The 23,393-nt window shown below is 43.5% G+C and overlaps 1 protein-coding gene across 1 annotated transcript in view; it reads right to left on the minus strand.

The window, feature by feature from the left end:
- LOC140908532 (protein eva-1 homolog C) overlaps window positions 1–23,393 on the minus strand; it is a 312,652-nt gene that overhangs the window by 141,315 nt on the left and 147,944 nt on the right. The window contains exon 5 of the mRNA XM_073335814.1: window positions 8,487–8,630. Coding sequence (XP_073191915.1) covers window positions 8,487–8,630 — 144 coding nt within the window. The remainder of the gene's footprint in view (window positions 1–8,486; window positions 8,631–23,393) is intronic.

A 23,393-nucleotide genomic window follows, 5' to 3' on the forward strand; every position in this document is an offset into this window, starting at 1 on the left:
AGGCAGAGCAGAGGTGAGCTGGGGCGGGGAGCTGCTGCAGGGGGGGCTCCCCGGGCTGAGGGGAAGGAAGGGGGGTGCAGCAGGGAGCTGCTGCGGGGGGAGGTGTGAAACTTTCTTGCACCGGCCCTGGCAGGACGCTGTCAGTGCGATGAGGATGTGTCCCCTCCCCTCACACAAGGCAACAGGAAATTATCTGAGATTTGAAGAATTCCCATTCCTGTGATTGCCCTGAACGTGAAAGGGATATGAAGAACGCTGGGAGGGGAGAAGCTTGCAATTTTGGAAAAGCCATTGAAGGTGAAGGCAAGCGCCTTGTGCAACTAAATCTTATGCTCTGCATTTGATATCAATGCCTGAGCCTCTGGCAGAAGTGGGGTTTGTGAGAGTCTACTGAAATGGAATAATGCCGCAATCAGCCACTCCAGGGTCTGCATTAGTAAGTCTTTTGTTGCATGCCTCAGGTGCAGCGTATGGTCTTCATTCACCTAGGAAGTGCACTAATGTTACTATTATTTATATTATGGTAGTGCCTAGAGGCCTCAGTGAAGATAGGGACCCTATTATGCTATGTGCTCCCATAATAAGAGACAGTTGCTGCCATGAAGAACTTGCAATCTCAATAGACAAGGCAAGACAAAGGGTACGAGAAGGAGATAATTATTATTAGTTCCATTTTACATATAGGGAACCAAGGCACATGGAGATTAAGCTACTTGCTCAAGGTCATACAGGCAAATTGTGACAGAGGCAGGAGTTGAATCTAGGTGCCTCTCACGTCCCAAAACAATACCTTAACTACAAATCCATCCTTCCCCACCAATAGATCACTAATCCACATTCTGGAGTGCTTTGCTCCTGTGAAAGAGTCATACTCTAATTTTACATTAAATTGTTTTCAATTCAGGGAGATGCCTGCAATGTACCCTTCCACCATGACAAGTAATTTCTTGTATAAAGTTAAGAGAAAATAGTAGGGACCAAAAACCATGGTCTTCCCTTTCTCTGCTATTTTGAACGTGCTCATTGTTTATTAATTTTTTTCTAACCCCTTCACTCTCTACTTTTAAGGCTCCCCGTGTGTTTGGGCCTCTTCACACACCTATCTCCTGAGAAGAATGGCTGGCTTTTTCTCCAGCGCCTCACCCCAAACTTCCTCTCTTCATCACTCAGCCCCCACAGGAGTCTTTGTCCTGCCCATCATCATTTCCCCTCCCTGCTTCATACCCATTTAACATAACGGGCTCAGGTATTTTTTCTATCTATGTCTCTCTCCTCCTCCTTTTTGTGTTTAAGTGATATGGGCATTGGGAGTTGGTGCATACCTGTGACATCGTCTAAAAGGCCCAACCAGTATGGCTTTGGAGAAGCAGTGTCCTAAGTCACACTCTGTTAGGATCGTAGTGTGATGCTATTACCTTGGTTGACACACCAAGGATTGAACTGGGAAGCTCCAGAGATAAAAAGCCTCAGCTGCTACAGTGTGAGCTAAAGCCGCATAGCTAGGGGCTGTAATAACTCATATCTTTTGTGGATCAGGCACAGATCACACACACGCATGGGGGGCTGCCAACTTTCTGATTGCAGAAAGCCAAACACCCTTGCACACATACACACTATGGCCAGTCATTTCAAAAATAAAACGATGACAAAGTTTCATCTATTTGTGCATGGACAAACTGCTCAGAGGTCAGATCCTAGAAAAGTTACTAAAAAGTTCTCCTTTCCCATGACTTCACCAATCTCAAATCTGCTGAAAGACTCTTCAATAAAAAAGGATTCAAAGTTCCCCAGTCATCTATCCCACCACCAACCCATTTCTGGCTAATGTGCCTGTTTGAAGAGAATGGACACAAGTGATGGAAGAGACCTTTTAGGCCATCTAGTCCAATGCCCAACCAAGAAAGGATTGTTCCCATAGAGAACCAAAGCTGTGTCCTTGGACACGTTCCTCAGGAAATAGGGGCTCTTCTAGCAGACATCTAGGAGCACAGCTGCCTCCAGAAGTATGAGAAACACCATTTTATGTAACTGAAAGAAGCTAATTAAAAGAGTCCGTATGGAGGAAAAGCTGATAGGCCTGCGGGGGGAGGGGAGGATTTGGGGGGTTTTTTGTTTTTGTTTGTTTCCCTTAAATCAAGAGATCATCATAATGTTCATGTAGAAAATGAACCATTTTAATCATCAGTTGGTCCCAATTTAGCAAAATACTTAAGCATTTACTTAACTTGAAGCTTGTGAGACATCCCAGGCCTAATCAGAAAGTAATTTAAGGGTTTGCCTATCTTCAGTGGCATTTAAACACAGATTGAACATTAAGCACACATTTATGTGGTTTCCTGAATAGAGATGGGAATACTCATTGCTTAAAGTTAAGCACATACTTGAGTGCTCTGCTGATCTAGGGCTTAGGTCTCAAAGCTGCCAGGGACGTGGAATAGGGAACCAAATTGAGGATGCTGGAGGAAATAGGGAGACATGAAAGAAACTGCAAGGTCAAAAGGAACAAAGAAAGAGCCCTTGAGAATAGAATGGGAAATTTAGAGAAAGGAGGAGGCCAGGAGCAAAGAAATCCTTTCAAATAATTATTACAAAAACAACAATGACCTCAAACACTCTAGCAGCACTGATTGTAGACTGCAAAGTTATGTAGCATTATAAGAAAGAGTTTAAAGCTCTTGTTAAAACTGAAATACAAGCTTTAGTCTTGTTTGCACATCTCCTTGCTTGCTGCAATGGGCTAACAGCTTAAAGATATTTTAAAGTAAGAACTGCACTAAATCTTTTGTGACTTGGTCTGATTAAAGGTGCTATGCTCAGAAAGTGGCCCCAACACATGCATTTTCTGCTTAACCTGAATGTACTTGCCTTTGCTCTCTTTCATTTTTTTGTAATCCAGTAGTGGGGAGCTGCACACTGGGAAAACCCACCTTCCACATTGTACCATTATCTAAACCTGGCACTGAACCAAACTTTAATATTTCAGTCTTGCCGGTTTTCAGGTTTGGAATGTTTTTATGTTGGAGGATTTCATCTGTTCCCTGACTCGGCTAATGGAATCCTAATGTACATGGGAGATCACTATCTAATCAGACTGCCAATTACTTGCTTGTTTCAGTCATCTTCTACATACAAGATAACTTGTACTATTTCCATTGCAGCTAAGTTATGCCTATAGGAGTTTCATACAAAACGCAAAGGATATAACATGATACTCAGAGGACTGAGAAATGATCCTATTATGCTGACCTGAGATAATACAGGACCCTCCTGACGGCTGGAATAATAACAATAAACTACTCAAGCAGGGATGAAAACTTGAGTTAAACAGCAAGTTAGATGAAACCTGTAATTATTAACTTACAACTTGAAACCAGATTCAATCAGCATGATTCTAGATGCCTAAGAGGAATTTAACAATAAAATATGGAACTGGAGAATGGTCTAAAGCCAGTATAGTAGCTGGGTTGAACTTCCATGACCTGCTGTTTAAAAAAAACTAAAGGTACCTGTGATGATGTTCAATGATCACTCTGGGCCAAAAGTATTTGAAACAGATCCTCTTTATTTAGTGATGCAGATCCCACTGTGTCTGTGAATCAGAACATGGGCTTCTGCAATGCTCCTCCCCCAGACTTCCTTTCTGGGAACTTAAAGCGCATTTCCCAATATCACACCTGTTTTGCCCCATCTTTAGAATATGAATTGGACTCTGCTGCCTTGGAACTCAATGGAAAACCTCCCATGGACAATTTAGAGGAGAGCGTGTATAAACGCTGGGGCTGGCAGGATTTTGTAGGAGTGGGTGTGATCATCACAGAATCGCAAGCCAGAGATGTCAGTGATGGGAAACCCCTATTAGTAGAGCCCTGTGTTTATTGCAAATATGAAATAACATGAAATAAAATGAAAAAACATATAAAATGGAATAAAACAAAACACTCACCCCGCAGCAGCAACTTCGCAGCTCCTGTCCCGCGGGGTTGGGCCCAGCTCCCCACACTGGGTATTGCAACCTGGCACACGGGGTTGCAGCACCACTCAGGCTTGACCCAGCTCCCCTTCTGTCATCATGATGGGGGCGACAACTGGGCCAAACCTGAGCAGTGCTGCAACACCATGAGCCAGGTTGCAACACTCAGAGCAGGGAGTCAGCCCAGCCCTGCGGGACAGGAGCCACTACTGGAGGCTGAATGTAAGACAGGCTCGCACTGGTGACAGGGGCCAACCTCAACCCCACTCACCCCCACATGTGGATAAAATGAAATAACACAAAATTCCCAAACAAGAAAACAAAAAATTATAAGAGAGAAAACATTTCACAGGGCTCTCCCTATTACGTCGCCTCACTTCCCCAGTTCTGGCAGCACAGGGTTGTTCCATGGAGCATATTCCAGGTTACAATATTATCTATCACAAACCTTGCAACAGCAAAGAGGAGGCTGAGGTTTCTGCCAATAACCCCACTGTACCATTTGTTTGGTGCCTATAGTCATTGTCACCCTTTGGTTACTCCATCAGTTAGTCCCTTGGCAGGTTTTTCAGGAATTGCTAAAAGCAGGAGACATTCCTCTCCGTTCAGCTCTCCCCAAGCTCTGGAACCAGAGCCAAACCTGGCTGACCTGTCATCAAAGCTACTGAAGTTTGTTCAGAGAGAAATGTCTCAGTAATATGATATTCCACCCGCACGTCCATCCCAACCTTTATATCAACATGCTCCGTTCCACAGTCCCCTCTGGAGCAGGTCAGTGGTTCCACAGCACCATTGGCACAAGACTGCCCCCACCTCATTCAGTGGATGAGCAGGAAGAGTGACAGAGTTCAGGCTGCAGGATCACACACAGCAGTACAGCCTGACATGCATCATCACTAAAAGCCAAACCCTGAAGTCCCTCCCCACCCAATATTCACTCAGGCAAAACTCCTTGTTAAGTCAAACTCGAGTTTTGCCTGAGTCACCGCTTGTATCCTGCCATGTATCCTCTTTGGCCCAAACAAAGGATTCCATCATAGAAATGTAGGATGGAAAGGTCATCTAGGACATCTAGTCCAGTCCCCTGCACTGAGGCAGGACTAAGTATTATCTAGACCATGCCTGATGGGTGTTTGTCTAACCTGTTCTTAAAAAACTTCAGTGATGGAGATTCCACAAGACAATTTGTTCTAGTGCTTAACTATCCTGACAGTTAGGAAGTTTTCCCTAATGTCTAACCTAAATCTCCCTTCCTGCAATTTAAGCCCATTATTTCTTGTCCTGTCCTCAGTGATTAAGCAGAACAATTTATCACGCTCCTCTTTATAACAACCTTTTACGTACTGAAAGACTATTATATGCCTCCTCAGTCTTCTCTTCTCCAGACTAAACAAAGCAAGTTTTTTCAATCTTTCCGTGTAGGTCATGTTTTCTAGACCTTTAAATCATTTTTGTTGCTCTCCTCTGGACTTTCTCCAATTTGTCCACATCTTTCACAAAATGTGGTGCCCAGAACTGGACACAATACTGCCGGTCTTGTCAGTGCTGAGTAAAGTGGAAGAATTACTTCTTGTGTCTTGCTTACAACATCCCAGAACGTTGTTAGCTTTTTTGTTGCAATAATATTACATTGTTGACTCATATTTAGTTTGTGATCCACTATCACCCCAGATTCTTTTCTGCAGTACTCCTTCCTAGGTAGTCAATTGCCATTTTGTATTTGTGTAACTGATGATCCTTTCTTAGTGTAGTACTTTGCAAATGTCCTTATTGAATTTCATCCCGTTTATGTCATTGTGACCTAGGGTAACCAGACAGCAAATGTGAAAAATCGGGACGGGGCGGGGGGTAATAGGGACCTATATAAGAAAAAGACCCAAAAATCAGGACTGTCCCTATAAAATCGGAACATCTGGTCATCCTATTGTGACAGGAAATGATTATACTATATTTTAGCCTAGTTTAAAACCCTAATCATTTATACTTCTGTAACATTTTTCACCCAGAAAGATCCTAAAGTGCTTCACAAACTATGGACACATGCAACAGCATGGATATGCAGCGAGCTCTTCGTTAAGGGCAGTAGCCAAAGCACACCAATGCAGGATGAGGAGATTTTAGTGAAGAGCTCCTGGGCAAATATCTGCTTTTACAAAAAGTACCAAGGGTTATTTAACAGTTACATAGAGAAAACAGGCTCCCAGATTTTTAAGAGTTCCTCTGAAAGACCTACACACAACAAACTGCATAACATCCAACTGATCACCTCAGTCATGTGAGAGGCTGTGTCGGCCCTAAGGAATCTAGAGTTCTAACCGGACGTTTAGACCACTATGCCATCATCTCCAGTAGTTGTGCCTAGTAGTTGCTAATACTTGTGCTACTAGGTCAGGTGGTCTTATCACCTGATACTAAACATTATCTTGGACTTCTTGTAACTTTTCACTAAAAGGGAAGGGGCGTCAAGTTTGGGGAAAAAAGGATTCCCACCTTAAGTAAATCTTATTTAAGGGTGGGGAGAAAGGCAAATGGGACTCTTCTCCATTGCCTACCCAAGAAGAAGGACTTCTGAAAGAACCCGAAGGGACAAGGGAACTAAACTGAAGGGAAAGGCAGGGGTGAGTCCAGACTGAGACAGGGGTCCAGTCTGTAAGAAGAAATAACTGCAACGCTGAACTACAGAAACTCTGCATCCTGCCTAATTCAACATTCAGGGTGAGAAATTATATTTTGTAACCTGCTTCTTTAGTGAGTCAAGCTTAGTTTGCGTGTTTTGTTTTATTTGCTTAGTAATCTGCTTTGTTCTGTTGGCTCTCTCTTTAACTACTTAAAATCTACCTTTTATAGTTAATAAATTTGTTTTGTTTATTATTAAACCCAGTTTCTGTAATTTCTAACTTGGGAGGGGACAATAAGTTGTGTATATCTTGAGGGAGGGGGTGAATTTATGAGCTTGCATTATATAGATTTCTCTACAGCACAAGACAATATACCTTTGGATCTGCACTCCAAGGCAGGTGGACACCTGAGTGCTGGGGCAAGTCCCTTAACCTGAGTCTTCCCAGAGCGGATCTCAGTGTCTATGTCATTCTGCAGTTGGGTGTGGCCCTGTCTGTGTGTGCTGGAGGAAACTTAAGAGCCTGACTCAGCAAGACAGATAAAAAGGGGGCCCATGCTGGCAAAACAAGCGGGCTCAGTGGTATCTCAGGACAGCAGGTGGTATCTTAAAAGGGGCAACCTGTCACAGTAACTAGCAACTGGGAATACAGGATCTGATCCGAAGCTTGTTAAAAAGAAAGACTCCCAGGGACGCTAATGTGCTTTGGATCAGGCCCATAATGCAGGGGCCCAGCAATGTGGCATGTGCATCAGGAAGAGATTTCCAGTTGGAAGTGCATCTCCTGGGTTCATTTTGGTTTGTATTTGGATTTCAGGTTAATGTTTGTTCCATCACATCAGACTCTATTCCATCAACATAAGAAGCCTTTCCCTGCTGGTCTCTAAAATAGCTAATACAGTCACAGGGCACTCTCCAGTTGGTAAATTCACAGAGCTGTGTCAACATCCACTCTGCTTCTGCTACCTCTGTTCAAAATACACTTCCCTGTCCGCTACTGCCAAAGGAAGCAACAGACTTATAAACAACCTCCCTTAGCAAATGCCCCTACACAAATCATTCCCAAATGTTATAAATCAGTAAAATTTCATCACTGAACAAAGATGGACGAGATGCTCCTTTGAGAGGAATAGTTATTGCTCTACTGCAAAACCCTGATGCCTGATTAAGTAGAACCACAATGTACATCTAATACTATGACACACTGAAACATATAGAGTATATGTAATAGTTACCGCTGATCACACTACTTTGGCTAGCAAATACCATCAAACAAACCTTGGGGTGTTTTTCCATTAACTCGGTGGGTGCTAATATTTTTGTTTAAAATGATAGAAACTGAGAACCAGAGACCCAAAATCTTGTTGCAAGTAAATACAACAATATGCCAGTGTCTCCACTCAGAATGGGAGCATCAGCAGAGTTATCCCTTTACCAAAGCTCATACAGTGGGATGGTGATGGATGAATTAAAAAACATTCATTCCATAAATTCTGCTTTTCATATCAACCTGCTGACAGGAAGAACTCAGCATTAAACCATTCACAGAGGCTGCCAGGCCCCTAGTTAGTCTACATTCCCAAACAGAGTTGCCATACACTGCACAATCAGCTTGATGAATGACAAACTTCCATGCATTGCCACAATAGGTTGACCTCTTAGTTCATGAGCCAGAACAAAGGCAACGCAGGGAGAGGGCACATAGGGGTTACGTGCCCTCTCAGATATAACTGCTTCGCTTGTACTAAGAATGCTTACACAGACTGAGCATGCTCAGTAACATCTGCTGAAGCCGCTCCCCTCACTCTGCCCTTACTTCTGACCCTCCCCCCACCATCGGCAGGTACAGGTCATCTCTGAACCAGCATGTTTCCCAAATTGAACATTAAAGAAGCTTACCACAGGTGTAGATTACATTGAGGTGCTTGTGGACACCTGGGTAACAAGGATCACTGAATTCATAGGTGCTGGCATACACACTGCAGCTTCTTTTTCCATGGCAGCGTCTGGTCATGAGCTGGAGAGCTGTGGCTGACTGACACTCTGAAAGGGAAAAAGACAGGTAACTGCTCTGAATGCACGCCATCCTTGTCAGAACCTTTGGGAGAAAACCTATCAAATGTAGGCTAGGAACAACAGATCAGCACTTTGACATTGACGTGAAATATTTCAAGGCCTCCGAGCCTGCACCATGAAGAGGATACAACTCTAAACTCATCAGTTCAAAATCATGGGCTAGATAAGAGGTGACCAAACTACTGCAGGCTGGAGGGGGAAAGAGATCAGGAACCTTCTTCCTCATTGACATAAATAAGGTTACAAATGAGGCAGGTTTGTTTTCAGAGGGGAAAAAATGACCCACAAAAGAAATAATAATACCACCTAGATCTTACAGACCACTTTTCTTCTACAGATCTCAAAGCATTTTATAAAGGAGGTCAGTGTTGTTATCCCCATTTTACAGATGGGGAAACTGAGGCATAAGATATATGAAGTGGCTTGCCCAACATCACTCAGCAGAGCAGTGGCAGCTCTGGGAATAGACTCCAGGTCTCCTAAGGGACAGTTCAGTGCTCAGTCCACTACAGACACATGCCACCCTATAGGCTAACCTAAGAGAATGTCACATGACCAGAATGCACATGAATTCTAAGGACTTTGGATCATCTTGTGGAATTCCCATGTATCTATGTTCAGTTTTTATAATGGCATTCCCAAGACAGTAGAATCTGAGTGCCTTCCATATCAATAGCAATAGCGAACTCCCCAGTAGACTTAATGGTGCCTCTGGTTCTCCACCTTTTTGAAAGGGTGAACATGGAAACTCTGCTTGGGGTCCTGCTTTCACTAGTTTATTTTAGTTGGCTGGTTGATGTTTTTTGTTTGTGGGGGGAGTTGGGGGAGTTTTCCAAATCGCCAAACCTTCAGATTGTGAAAATACCATGGACTATGTGATTCAGAGCACTGTTGTTGGAAGTCTGTAACCTTCCAGGCTGGAACAATAGAACCCAAAGAGCTGAGAACTCCCACATTTGTCTTAACAGGGGGGCAGACTTTTACCCTGACTATGGCCAGGCGTACACTAAAAATTTAGATCCACATAGCTACATTGCTTAGTGGGGGTGTGAAAGGGCTTGTTTACATTATGTGGGGCTACAAAGGCAGAGCTGCGGCACTGCAGCAGGCTGCTGTAACTTCGCAGTGTAAACGCATTTGTGACAGAAGGGGTTTTTCCATCACCCCCCACCTCCCAAGCAGCTTCCATCAACCACGCTGCATCAACACCAGTGGTTAGGTCGACATAGCGATAGTGCTCAAGGTACGTAGCTATGTCTATCTACATTTTTAGTGTAGACCAGGCCAAAAATTGACACCCCGGAGCACTGTAGCTATGCCAACCTAATCCCTGCTGTAGACATGGCTCGGGTCAATGGAAGACTGCTTCTGTCTACCTCGCTGCTGCCGCTCAGTGAGGTGGAGTTCCTTCAGCGATGGATAAATCTTTTTCATTGCTGTAGAATGTGTCTACACTAGAGAGTTACAGTGGCATAGCTTCAGCGCTCTGTAGTGCAGAGAAGCCCTATGTCTATTTAAAGACCAAAATAATTAAACTTTTAGTTCTGCTTAGATTCAGCAATTATCCAGTGTGGCTGGAAATGCTGGGCCTATTTGACCATCCCAGTCACCTGGATACATTTTGAATATGCAAAACAACAAGGTGAATATTCAGCCAACTATTATTTTAAATCAGGATGTTCACTGTTGCTTTCATGAACTAAGGTGAAAATGACTTTCACAAACCTAAACACTGAACTGCATTTTGGGTCTCATGGTGATATTCGGTATTAACTATATGAATATGGACAAATAGAATAAAAGAAATTTCTCAGACATTAAGTTATTTTTAAAAGCAATAATACAGAGATATGTAGAAGGTGGGGGTAATATCTGCAGATATTGCCATAATTCCTAATCATCTAGTTACCTGAGCTCATAGGTATCACATTAATAAATAATAAGAATGTATATTCTACAGAATTCCAAACTTCGAGGCACTGTATAAACACTCATGAAGCACCATGACTCTTGTCTATGCAGCTCAAGTGTAATATTCAAGAACTATCCCTACTTTAAAGATGGAGAAACTGAGGCAAAAACTGCCTCAGATTGCCCAGCAACAAAGCCAGGAATAGGACTCAAGATTTCTGACTCCTACATCTGAGCTTTACTCATTACACAACACTATCTCAGTAACTAACCAGGAGGCAGAAAATTAACCTAGAAGAAATGGAATGTTAGAACTGAACCAGTGAGAGCCATGACTGACAGGTGAGAATTCAGAACACAAAACCCACCAGAGGGCGTCATGTCTTTATTCTGAAATCAAAGGTGACATTTTATTTTGCATGCTGTGCATGACAAAAGAACAGAGCTACAGATCAGGGGTTTCATACTGAAACCCCCAAGCTTCTGTAGGCAATTTTTCCTTTGAGTGCCAGAGGTCTCCACTGGAACACCTGGAAGGCAGCAATCCTGCTTTAGTCCTTCTTTGTCATACAGCCAATAAAACAATATAAGCCCGGTGCAGCTTACATGGGGAGTGTCTACTCCTTGAATCTGTTATTGTTCTCATGCAGGACAGTCAATGTTCCCTACTCAGGAGCAATGCCACCTCGGTGGGAGTGTGGAGAATTAGCCATGCAGCTCCCATTACTGTTACCACAAGGTGCATGCACTACTGAAGGTACTCTCCCTTTTGAATACATGCTGGTAAGAATAAGCTGTAACAAGTGTGACAGGGTCAGGCCAGATGGCTACAGAAGAGTAATTTTTTATTTATTTATTTATTTGCGTGGCATGTTGGGGTTTTATTGCAGTGCTGGGGTGGTGCCCATCACCGGGGCATCAGGGTGTGGCCAAGGCCAGGCAGGGCCACGGGTCTAGCATCGCCTCAGGAGGCTCAACAGAGCTACATGGGCCCTGAGCGGGAAGCAGGGGACACCGGGGCGGGGGGGGGGCAGCCAGGCCCGGCAGGGGGCGCTTGGACCTGCCACGGGGTGCCTCAGAAGTCGGGCCGATCCTTCTTCAAGCTCTTGTACAGTAATAGAAGGCAGATATATTAGCCCCAGGTTAAATAGGTCCCTTTTCCCTGGGTAAGGTAATAGGGAAGGTTCCAGAACAATCAGGAACCTTCTGGAGACAATTAAGACAAACAAGCTGATTAGAACACCTGCAGCCAATCAAGAAGCTGTTAGAATCAATTAAGGCAGGCTAATCAGGGCACCTGGGTTTTAAAAAGGAGCTCACTTCAGTTTCTGGTGCGCATGTGGGAGCAAGAGGCACTAGGAGCTGAGAGTGAGAACGTGGACTGTTGGAGGACTGAGGTGTACAAGCATTATTAGACACCAGGAGGAAGGTCCTATGGTAAGATAAAGAAGGTGTTGGGAGGAGGCCATGGGGAAGTAGCCCAGGGAGTTGTAGCTGTCGCACAGCTGTTCCAGGAGGCACTCTACACAGCTGCATTCCACAGGGCCCTGGGCTGGTAACCGGAGTAGAGGGCGGGCCCAGGTTCCCCCCAAATCCTCCCAACTCCTGGTCAGACACAGGAGGAGTTGACCTGGACTGTGGGTTCACGAAAACGGCCAAACTGAGGGCTTCCATGAAGCTCCAAGGTGAGCAAATCCACCAATAAGCACCAGACCCACCAAGATAGAGGAGGAACTTTGTCAGACAAGCTACATCCTCTCCCCTACACCTTAACATACTGTGCTGCCTCTTTGCCTCCCAGCCCTTTAGATTCCTGCACACAGAAGAGACTGCTGCCTGCTTTCTTACATGTACATCTCACCTCCATTTCCAGGCACCACCACCATCTTCCCTGTTATTTAGGGCCTCTCTCCTGCAAAGCAGATCCAAGCAGGCTGACACTTGCACCCACATAATTGACTTCAATGAGACTTTGGGCAGCTATGAAGATGTACCTGCAGGTCTCCATTTACAAGATCAGGTCTTTACAATGATCTCTGTATTTTAACACTCCATGGAACCAGTGTGCCATTTTGATTGTAGATTCCTCAGGGAAGAGACCTCGCCTCCTTATTTCTTTATTAAGTACCTTCGATGAAGTCCGTACCCCTCTCCAGCCAATATACACTGGTTAAAAGGGGCCAGAGCAGCATAAAAGGGTTATAAACACCACAATTCCAATGGGGGAAAGGTTCCCCCATTGCAGAAACTGAAGAAGACAGCTATAAAGTTGTCTTTCAAGGACCCACTTGCAAGCCCACGTGCATACGAAGCATGCCGTAGGCATGACTGGTGAGCAGAGTGGGTGTGTTGGGAATGCAGCACCCAGCAATGTGGAGATTCTGTGTAACACTGCAGCCCAGAGGGCAGTCCTGGAGGGCTGACTTAATTCAGACAGGCCTCCAGAGCTGCCTAAATTATGCTGGGAGCTTTTCCAACCCCCACAGCAGGCCAAGATTGCAAGGGTGGCTAAAGCCATTTTAGCCCTCATCCAGGCTGCAAGTTCTGGAAAAACTCCCATTGACTTCAATAGGGTCAAGAGCACACAGAATATCACAAATTCTGTTCCCATTTACGTAACTGTAAAGGTAGGGCAATTCTCTTGGAATTAATGGAATTACTTCAGATTTACACCAGTGTCAATGAGAACAGAATTTGGCTCAACGACTCCACTGCAAATTTGGCGAAATGTTTATTGGGAAGATTGTTTTCTACTACTACGAAGTGGATAGAATTATCATAAACTTGTTATGCAGTTAAAACAGGAACGGTTCAGGTGCTCACAGAAGCAACAAGGTGAGAAATCATCCAGGTGCCAATCTCCTGCATTACACATTGAATGAAAAAATGCCAGCGAGCCATCAGACCCTCCAAACAGGGCCAGCTCCATCAAACACTTCAAAGTGCTGGTGATAAGGAGGCCATTCAGCTGAATGTCAAAATGTCATAATCTAGAGTCTTTAGTTCCTTGTTAACTGACAGTGAAGATGTCAATAACACGTCTGAGAGACAGCAGGGTGATGTATGAGATTACAACACTCTCATAAATCATGGAGTCTCCATGATGTTCAGAGCTGTAGAAGTGATTTCTGATTTTTTCTTTTTACATTTGGGTCCCAGGAGCATCACTGTAAAAATGTTCAAAACACTCAAGTTGAGTTGCATGATGTGGTGCATGCACAGAGTAATGTAGAGATCCCAAAATACCTGGGGCTTGTTTTCAAATTACACAAATTCTATAGTGGAAATATTAAGAAAGCTATTTCTGGCATTGATTCAGTGAAATCTGCAGAGGAGATCACTCTTATTAAGCGCCCTCTGGCACTGAGACTCAAAAAAATCCTCTATTTATTAAATAGGACTTAGTTTGGAATTCATCTGGAGATCTCCACACGGTGAGAAATAAACGAACCACCATTTTCATCAATAAAATGGCATGTGTGCACTTTCAATGTTACCTACTTGTCTTATCAGAAAGGTACACTGGCTGCTCTTGGGAAGGAGACGTGTACACGGCGGCTATCCCACTTAGCACAATTTTAAACCAATAAAAGCCAGAAATGTGGATCTTGAGGAGATCTAGATGAATGGTTCAGGAAAAGGATAAGACGCATTTGAGGTTCAAACCAGCCAAACGGATCATCATTTCTGAGGTTACAGGTTTACTGCAAGTGTGACAACCGCTATCCTGGCCAACAAACACACCGGGGATTGAACAAGGAACCCATGGAGCTAAAAGCATAAGCTGCTACAACTTGAGCAAATGAGCCAAGGCTGTTTAATTAGGGCTGTAAGAGACACATAGACTGCAAACTGGCCTAGCGCGAGAACCTGTAATACACTCCCATAAGGAGTGTGTGTGTATCATTTCAGAAGACTACATGGGCCGGTAGCCCATCCTCAAAGATCGAGGGACAGGAAACTGGTGTCAGTCCCCTCCCTAGCATGTGGGCTGTGCAGAATTAGCTGCACAGCAAGATGACAACTATTGTACAGGTTTCAGAGTAACAGCCGTGTTAGTCTGTATTCACAAAAAGAAAAGGAGTACTTGTGGCGCCTTAGAGACTAACCAATTTATTTGAGCATAAGCTTTCGTGAGCTACAGCTCACTTCATCAGATGCATTCAGTGGAAAATACAGTGAGGAGATTTATATACACACAGAACATGAAAAAATGGGTGTTATCATACACACTGTAAGGAGAGTGATCACTTAAGATGAGCTATTACCAACAGGACAGTGGGGCGGGGGGTGTACTATTGTAGAGCGCTGTGTTCTTCTACAACATGGTGGCATAAAATCAAGATTGCACTGCAAAATATTCAGAGTCCAGATTGCCTTTAGGCTGTTACATTGGATAGTTATTCAAACAGACCCCACTTACACAGGACAAACAGAGTAAACCTCTGTTTTCGGAGCAGTCCTGAATTGTTTCTGTGCATTGCAGATATGCAGCTGGCTACTTCAGTTCCAGTGAAATTGCTCAAAGTGAAATTGCTCTGCGTATAAAATGAGTTTGCTAGCCATTCTATTGTGCTCTGGATTCAATCATTTAACTCATCAAGCCTTTGGGACTGGTTTGGTTTTTTGCCTGCTTCTGCCACCATTTTACAGCTGAAGGATTGGAAAGAGGACTGCTGTTGTTGAACTACTTTTTGCATTAGTGATTGTCATATTATCCCCTCAAACTCTCCTGCTGCAGAGTTTCCTTTCACAGTTCTTAATCTGAGCTCTCACCAGATAATTCATCCTACCGGTTGCATTCGGTGTTAAAGAGTTGCTAGGCCGATATAACCCTCAGGATCTGCCCTCTCTCCATCAGCCTAACCTCTGAGCTGGTAAAACTCTTATCAAATGTCAGGTTTGACTAGTGAAGCCACAATGCTATGAGGAAGTATTTTACTCTGTGTGAGCATCACACACACAGCACTGAAGTGGTTTTAAAACTGTGAAGACTTGAATCAGTCTCAATAATGCAGTGGCCTTATCATCAGACTCACTGCACCTACTGTATTTTCGTTTATTTAAAGCTCCTTGCTATCATGATTGTTCCTTTACTGCCTCCCTTGGCAAAAATTCCAAATGTAAGCCAGTCTCTATTAGTCACATCCTCATTTACTTAAAGCAGGTACTTTGGTTATTCATTGCCACACATTTTAATTTCCCCTTGGTACAACAGCTAACCAGCATCCATTTCTAAAAGGGTAACCAGAATCCGGCAGACCCAGCAAGACAGTCAGGATTTCAAGGGATACTGTCACATACATAAGAACAGCCATACTGGGTCAGACCAATGGTCCACCTACCGCAGTATCCTGTCCTCTCACAGTGGCCAGTGCCAGATGCTTCAGAGGGAATGACCAGAACAGGGCAATTATCCAGTGATCCAACCCCTGTAGTCCAATCCTAGCTTATGGCAGTTTGAGGTTTAGGGACACCTGAAGCATGGGATCAGCTCCTTGACCATCTTTGCTAATACACATTTGTGGACCTAAACTCCATGAACTTATCTAATTCAACTCATTTATACTTTTGCCTTCACAGCATCCCATGGCACTGAATTCCACAGCGTGCTAGGTGAAGACACAGAATCATAGGACTGGAAGGGATCTCAAGAGGTCATCCAGTTCAGTCCCCTACACTCATGGCAGGACTATATTATCTAGACCATTCCTGACAGGTGTTTGTCTTACCAGCTCTTAAAAAATCTCCAATGATGGAGATTCCACAGCCTCCCTAGGCAATTTATTCCAGTGCTCATCACCCTGACAGTTGGGAATTTTTTCCTAATGTCCAACCTAAACCGACCTTGCTGCAATTTAAGCCCATTGCTTCTTGTCCTATCCTCAGCAGTTAACAATTTTTCTCCCTCCTCCTTGTAACAACCTTTTATGTACTTGAAAACTGTTATCATGTCCCCTCTCAGTCTTCTCTTTTCCAGACTAAACAAACCCAATTTTTTCAGTCTTCCCTCATAGGTCATGTTTTCTAGACCTTTAATCATTTTTGCTGCTCTTCTCTGGACTTTCTCCAGTTTGGCCACATCTTTCCCAAATGTGGTGCCCAGAACTGAACACAATACTCCAGTTAAGGCCTTATTAGTGCTGAGCAGAGTGGAAGAATTACTTTTCATGTCTTGCTTACAACATTCCTGCTAATATATCCCAGAAGGATGTTCACTTTTTTGCAACAGTGTTACTTTGTTGACTCATATTTAGTTTGTGATCCACTATAACCCAGAGCCATTTCTGCAGCACTCCTTCCCAGGCAGTCAATTTTCATTTTGTATGAGTACAACTGATTATTCCTTCCTAAGTGTAGTATTCTGCATTTGTCCTTATTGAATTTAATCCTATTTACATCAGACCATTTCTCCAGTTTGCCAGATCACTTTGAATGCTAATCCTGTCCTCCCAGCTTGGTATCATCTGCAAACTTCATAAGTATTCTCTCTATGCCATTACCCAAATCATTTATGAAGATCTAGAATAGAACTGGACCCAGGATAGATCCCTTCAGGACCCCACTCAATATGCCCTTTCAGTTCGCTTGTGAACCATTGATCACTACTCTCTAAGTATGGTTTTCCAACCTGTTGTGCACCTATCTTATAGTAGGTTTGTCAAGGCTATATTTCTCCAGTATATTTATAAGAAGGTCATGTGAGACAGTATCAAAAGCCTTACTAAAGTCCAGATATATCACATCTACTGCTCCCCTCCCCATCCACAAGGCTTGTTACTCTGCCAAAGAAGGATATTAGGTGGTTTGACATGATTGGTTCTTGACAAATCCATACTGACTGTTACTTATCACCTTATCTTCTAGGTGCTTACATATGAATTGTTTGATTATTTGCTCCATTATCTTTCTGGGTACTGAAGTTAAGATGACTGGTCTATAATTCCATGGGTTGTCTTTATTCCCCTTTTTATACATGGGCAAATATAGCACCTTCTTCCAGTCCTCTGGGATCTCTCCCATCCTCCATGAATTAAATTTACTATTCTAATTTCACTACCTAAATGGAGTCTAATGCAAAAAAAGCAAAGATACAGCATTAATGGTGGAAAGTGGGCAGTTGTTTTTTCCCCCCCAGTGTTAATAATCTAGGTGAGGGATTATTTTTTCCATCTAACTTATTTTGAAAATTTCCCTTTTAAAAAAAAAAATCACTATAGCACATAAGCATGGGAACATTGTGGAGTGTGTGCAGAAACGTTTCGCTGCTCATGATTAGGGCCCTACCAAATTCTTGGCCATGAAAAAACGTCATGGATCGTGAAATCTGGTCTTTTGTATGCTTTTAACTCTATACTACAGAGATCTCACAGGGGAGACCAGCGTTTCTCAAATTGGGGGTCCTGAACCAAAAGGGAGCTGCAGGGGTGTCACAATGTTATTTTAGGGTGGGCACAGTATTGCCACCCTTACTTCTGTGCTGCCTTCAGAACTGGATGACCGAAAAGTGGCGGCTGTTGGCCAGGCACCCAGCTCTGCAGGCTGTAGCACAGAATTAAAGGTGGCAATACCGTACCATGCCGTCCTTACTTCCACGCTGCTGCTGCTGGCGGCGGCTCTGCCTTCAGAGCTGGGCTCCCGGCCAGCAGCCGCCGCCCTCCAGCTGCCCAGCTCCGAAGGCAGCAGCGCCTCCAGCAGTGTGCAGAAGTAAGGGTAGCAGTCCCGCAACACACACACCCCCACCCCCCCCCCGCAATAACCTTGTGAAACCCCTGCCCCAACTCCTTCTTGGATCAGGACCCCTACAATTACAACATCCTGAAATTTCAGACTTAAATAGCTGAAATCATGAAATTGGCTATTTTAAAAGTCTTATGACCGTGAAATTGACCAAAATGGACCGTGAATTTGGTAGGGACCTACTCAGGATCCAATGCAATAATCGTTCCTTCATAGGTGCATCACAAATCTTCATAGGCCCTGCTGTAAATTGGTCCAACATGCCTTTGTCTGATACATGAATCACACAGAATCTCTGAGTTGTTAAATAAATAAATAAAAGCTCTAGAAACAATCCCCACCCATCTGTAACGGGATGTTCTCTGAACTGTGTGTTCAGCACAGCAAGCAAAGTACTCATTTCATTTTCCTTTTAAAGATTTATTGTTCTTTTCCCACGCTTAACTGCAGATTGCATTTGCGCTATATCCTGCAAAACCCAGAGTAACCCCAGAGTTTAACTTGTCAGGAGGATCTATTGATTAATTATAATTAAAGGCCTCAAAAAGGAGCAATACTGCATAAGTCCCTCTCTTCCAAAGGGATATGTTAGAGTGAGGAATTGGGAACTGGAAACTGAGTGGAGACGTCTAATAAATAATATGATTTTATGCCTTATTGTTGTACACGAATCAAGAATGTGCCTCTATCCAGAATCATAACCTACAGTAAATTCCTAGTTCTGCTTCCTGTCTCTGAGGTGAACATGGAAGGAAATATGTAAGAGGCATATTCCCTTCAGAGATGTCCAGTTAACAAGTGACATATCTCTAGTGGAAAGCATACTACAGGGCTGAGAAAGAGATTTCTCTCCAGCACAGAACATTCACCAAGATTGAGGTTTTGCGAATGCCCTGAGTATTTTTAAAGATACATGGTTAGGGACATGAGGGGGAGGCAAGGATGTAGGATAGGAGCAGTCAGAGGTCAGATGAATACAAGGAAAGAAATCTGGTTCCTGCTAAGAAGGTTGGGAGAGGTCTGAATCAGCATTGTGGTTATATGCTCTGAAGTCTGCCAAAATGAGAAAAGCAAACTTCAATGAGAGAGAGAAAGATTTGAAGCGGAAAAGTGATTTGAACCTTGCTACTGGAGTGGAGTAATTTTTACTGCCTTCACATTTTACTCACCAGTGACTCAAAACTGCCTCTCTCTGTGAGAAGATGTTACGAAAGGGAAGGGAGTTCATCTCCCACTCCCTGTTAGTTCCTCATATTCTTTTAAGATTCTGCTTTAGTTGTTACTGACACAGTGTTTAACCCCCGCAAAAAACTTTTTAAATATTAACCTGATCCTGAATAAGTAATGTACGATGTTGTATGGTCACGTTTGATTGAAACTTTGCTTTAATAAAAAGTTCAAATAAACCAAGAAAGCTTAGTGTTACTTATGGTCCCTGCTACAGCTGCAGACTTCGCTGGCATGATAACTTGTAAAATGACTTCATAGGGCACTGGTCACATCTCTTCCAGTAAACACACCAAATCTCTGATGTTTTCTACTTCCCCACTGTATAAAGACATAGCTAAAGTGTGCACGTGTCTTTAAAAGTCAATGTAAGGGTACATCTACACTGCACACTCCTTTCAGCAGCATGTAGAGAACATACACTACATGCCCCACAGCAGGGGTATAAATAGCAGTGTAAATGGTGAGGTATTGCTTTGGTGAATAAAGACACTCCTGAATCCTGTGGATATGGACCCGGGTATGTACCCTACAGAGTTCTCTATTCGCAAAGACGTGCCTCCTTGTCTATCCTGCTGTTTTTAGCAGCGCAGTGTCCTGCGGCCTCCCTGCTGCAGGAATCCTTCCCTGCAGTGGGGAAATGTTTCACCAGTTCCCTGCAGCTAGCCAGCAGCTCCCTTCTGCAGGAGTCTGTCTGCACCCCAGTGAAGGACTCTGGCAGCAGGGAAAGGTTCTGGCCAGTGGGAGGCAGCAGGGAAAGGCTCAGACAGCTCTGGAGATACACATGTAGCCACAGCTGCTGACTTTCCAAAGTGCCGGAGAGTGCTTGACCCCTAGATCTGCCCCAGGCCCTGCCCCCACTCCACCCCTTCCCCTAAGGCCCCACCCCCTTCCCACTCCCACTCCACTCCCACCCTGCCTCTTCCTGCCCAGTTCCACCCCCTCCCCTGAGCACGCCACATCCTCGCTCCTCCGCCCTCCCCCCCGACCCCCAGAGCCTCCTGTGTGTCGCAAAACAGCTGATCGTGGCAGGCAGAAGGCGCGGAGAGCGAGGGGGAGGCGCTGATGTGTGGGGCCTGCCGGCAGGCACAGATACAGGTCAGCACCCACCATTTTTCCCTTTGTGGATGCTCCAGCCTCACAGCACCCACGGAGTCGGCGCCTATCCATGTAGCAACACACTATAGCGTGGATGCAGCCTGATTTTCACTGCAATGAATAGCTGCACACGCCCCACACACTGCCGCAAGAGATGTACAGTGTAGGTGTAGCCTAAAAGACAAATTAATAAAGGAATTTAATTTCTATCACTTTAAATTTTCTGCTAGCAGACTGGAGCCTATTACAGCCTATCATGCTGATCACTATTATCTCCACATGTTCCCCCATCTGTCTGTCTTTATCCATCCGCAAAAAGAAAAGGAATACTTGTGGCACCTTAGAGACTAACCAATTTATTTGAGCATAAGCTTTCGTGAGCTGGTAGCTCACGAAAGCTTATGCTCAAATAAATTGGTTAGTCTCTAAGGTGCCACAAGTACTCCTTTTTGCGAATACAGACTAACACGGCTGTTACTCTGAAACCTGTCTTTATCCATCCGCTCTCTCTTGTCTTATGCTTAGATTGTAAGCTCCTTGGGGCAGGGCCTATCTTTTTCTTCAGTGTTTTTACAGCAATTAGCACAGTGGGGACCTGATCCATGACCAGGGATCTGAGGCGCTACAGTAATACAAATAATAATAATGTGGAGCTTGTTTGTATATAGCCATAGCTCTACAAATATAGTGGTGCCCAAATGCCACAGTAGTGAGTGCAACAGAAATACATATAAGAAATACCCTGGGTGTCTCTTCCTTGTAGCAGTTTATAAAGCCATTAAAACTGCAAGTAAGAGTGAAAAAGCCAAGCCACAAATAATCCTGCATCACTGAGATTCCTGAAGACCAACGGTTAACAAAACAAAAGCATATACCTAATGAGAAGGGATCAAAAAGTGCAGAGGGCAGAGAAGGGAAGACCAGGAGACAGTGAAAAGATTCCAGAGACACAAACCAATTAAGATGTTGTCGCTGCAGAAACCAGAACAATAGAAATCCCCTCCTGAGACCTGGTAAAGCCTGCAAAAAAATTCCCACTCCTTAAAGCAGTGAGTAAGAGAGACTAATTCTGGCAATGGCTGACACAGACTGTTAATGAAAAGCATTTCAGAAAAATCACTTCCATGTCTGAGTGGGAAAAAGTGACTATTCTTGATAGTGCATTTGGTTGTGCGGAACTGTTGGCATTAACAAAAGTGAAATGTTGATGTAAGATGCATGATAGCAAGGGAATCTTTGTGTTGAGTGCAACTGCACTTAACATTTAATAGTTATACAGTTACTGAACACAGTTGGGAGGTAATTACAGTAAGAAATCTATATCTCAGAGTTGAAAAAGTGTGCTACTAAGGCCAGCTGTTGCTGAAAAGTAAATGTGATTGAAAGGGAGAGAATTACTCATCATACACGTCATGAAATTTAGGAAACTTGAGCACAATCAGCCAAAAATGAGAAAGCAGCCTTTAAAGAACATTTTGCTTACATCTACAAATGTGTCAGAAAAGAATCAATTGCAGGCTAGATTACTGACACTATATTTAAATTCAGATTTGTTTGATTAAATGTAACCTGAAATCCTTTTTTGCTTGTATGTCTTGAGACCTAATTCATATAAAAAAAAAAGTGTACTGGAGACCTAAGTCTTGCAAAGACTTACTCGCAATCTGTAAAGTTAAGCACATGTAAGTTTTTGCAGGCTTGGGGACTATATTTGGAATCTGAAAACAACCTGCTCCTTGGCTCTAAGAAGTCTTATAGAACCAGGAATTTCTGATCAGGTGGCTAGTTGTGAGCTACAGGGCATCAAACTAAAAGGTAGAATCAGTGACATCATTAGCTGATTGCCTAGCCGCTGTAACAAGACAATGATCTTGCTGCTCAATGTATCTAGCACTATATAAGGGTCCCAAATTCATCAGTCCATCCCTATTCAGCATGTGCTTAAGTGATTTGCTGAATACAGATATACTTAAACACTTGTTTATATCTTTGCTGAGTTGGGACCAAAGGCTCCAAATTGTCTGGGACCTATTTATCTGACAGATTACCTCTCTCCCTCCTACCCACAGTGATCAATACAACTTAGCAAGTCACTTCTTGCTGAGGGCATCTGGAGTTAAACACTCCAAGAACTGCACCCCGTGAAGGTTCCCCAGTATCTAGGTTTCTCAAGCTTCAGGGGTTCACTGTAAACCTTCTGTTTGGTCAAGTTCTTGACTGACATCTGAACTATTTTTGCAGCAGAGTATATGGATTCTGAACCTAGTTACATGGGTGTAAATCCCGAGTAAGTCCATGGAATTCAATTGAGTTATTACTGATTTACACTAGTGCAAGATCGGTGAGATCAGAATCTAGCCTTTCATTTTTAAATCTATTTTATATTGTTTTTAACTAATATCAAGTGCTAAGGAGATGGGTGCCTTTTACAAAATCAATCAAACAAACAACTCAACCCTACTAAAAGCTGCGACAAATGCCCCTTTTATTTCTTCAAATGGTATATTGTATATTATAGCACAACCTGCTCGTGCCACTAAAATTAAAGTTGTATCAGCATTTCCATTATGAACCATTTTCTTCTGGGGATTATAACGAGGCTGTAAAAATTTGCACTAGCAGGCTCTTGACTTTCAAATGATCCCTAATGCCCAGAAGGAAAATATTTTAGTATTTTTTCAACATAACAAAAAAGACCATTGGCATGGTGTGATAAATGAAGAGGGGGTAGCTTCCTTTTATGACAGGTTTCAG

Source organism: Lepidochelys kempii, chromosome 3 (assembly GCF_965140285.1).
Source record: "Lepidochelys kempii isolate rLepKem1 chromosome 3, rLepKem1.hap1, whole genome shotgun sequence".
NCBI classification, from domain to species: domain Eukaryota; kingdom Metazoa; phylum Chordata; order Testudines; family Cheloniidae; genus Lepidochelys; species Lepidochelys kempii.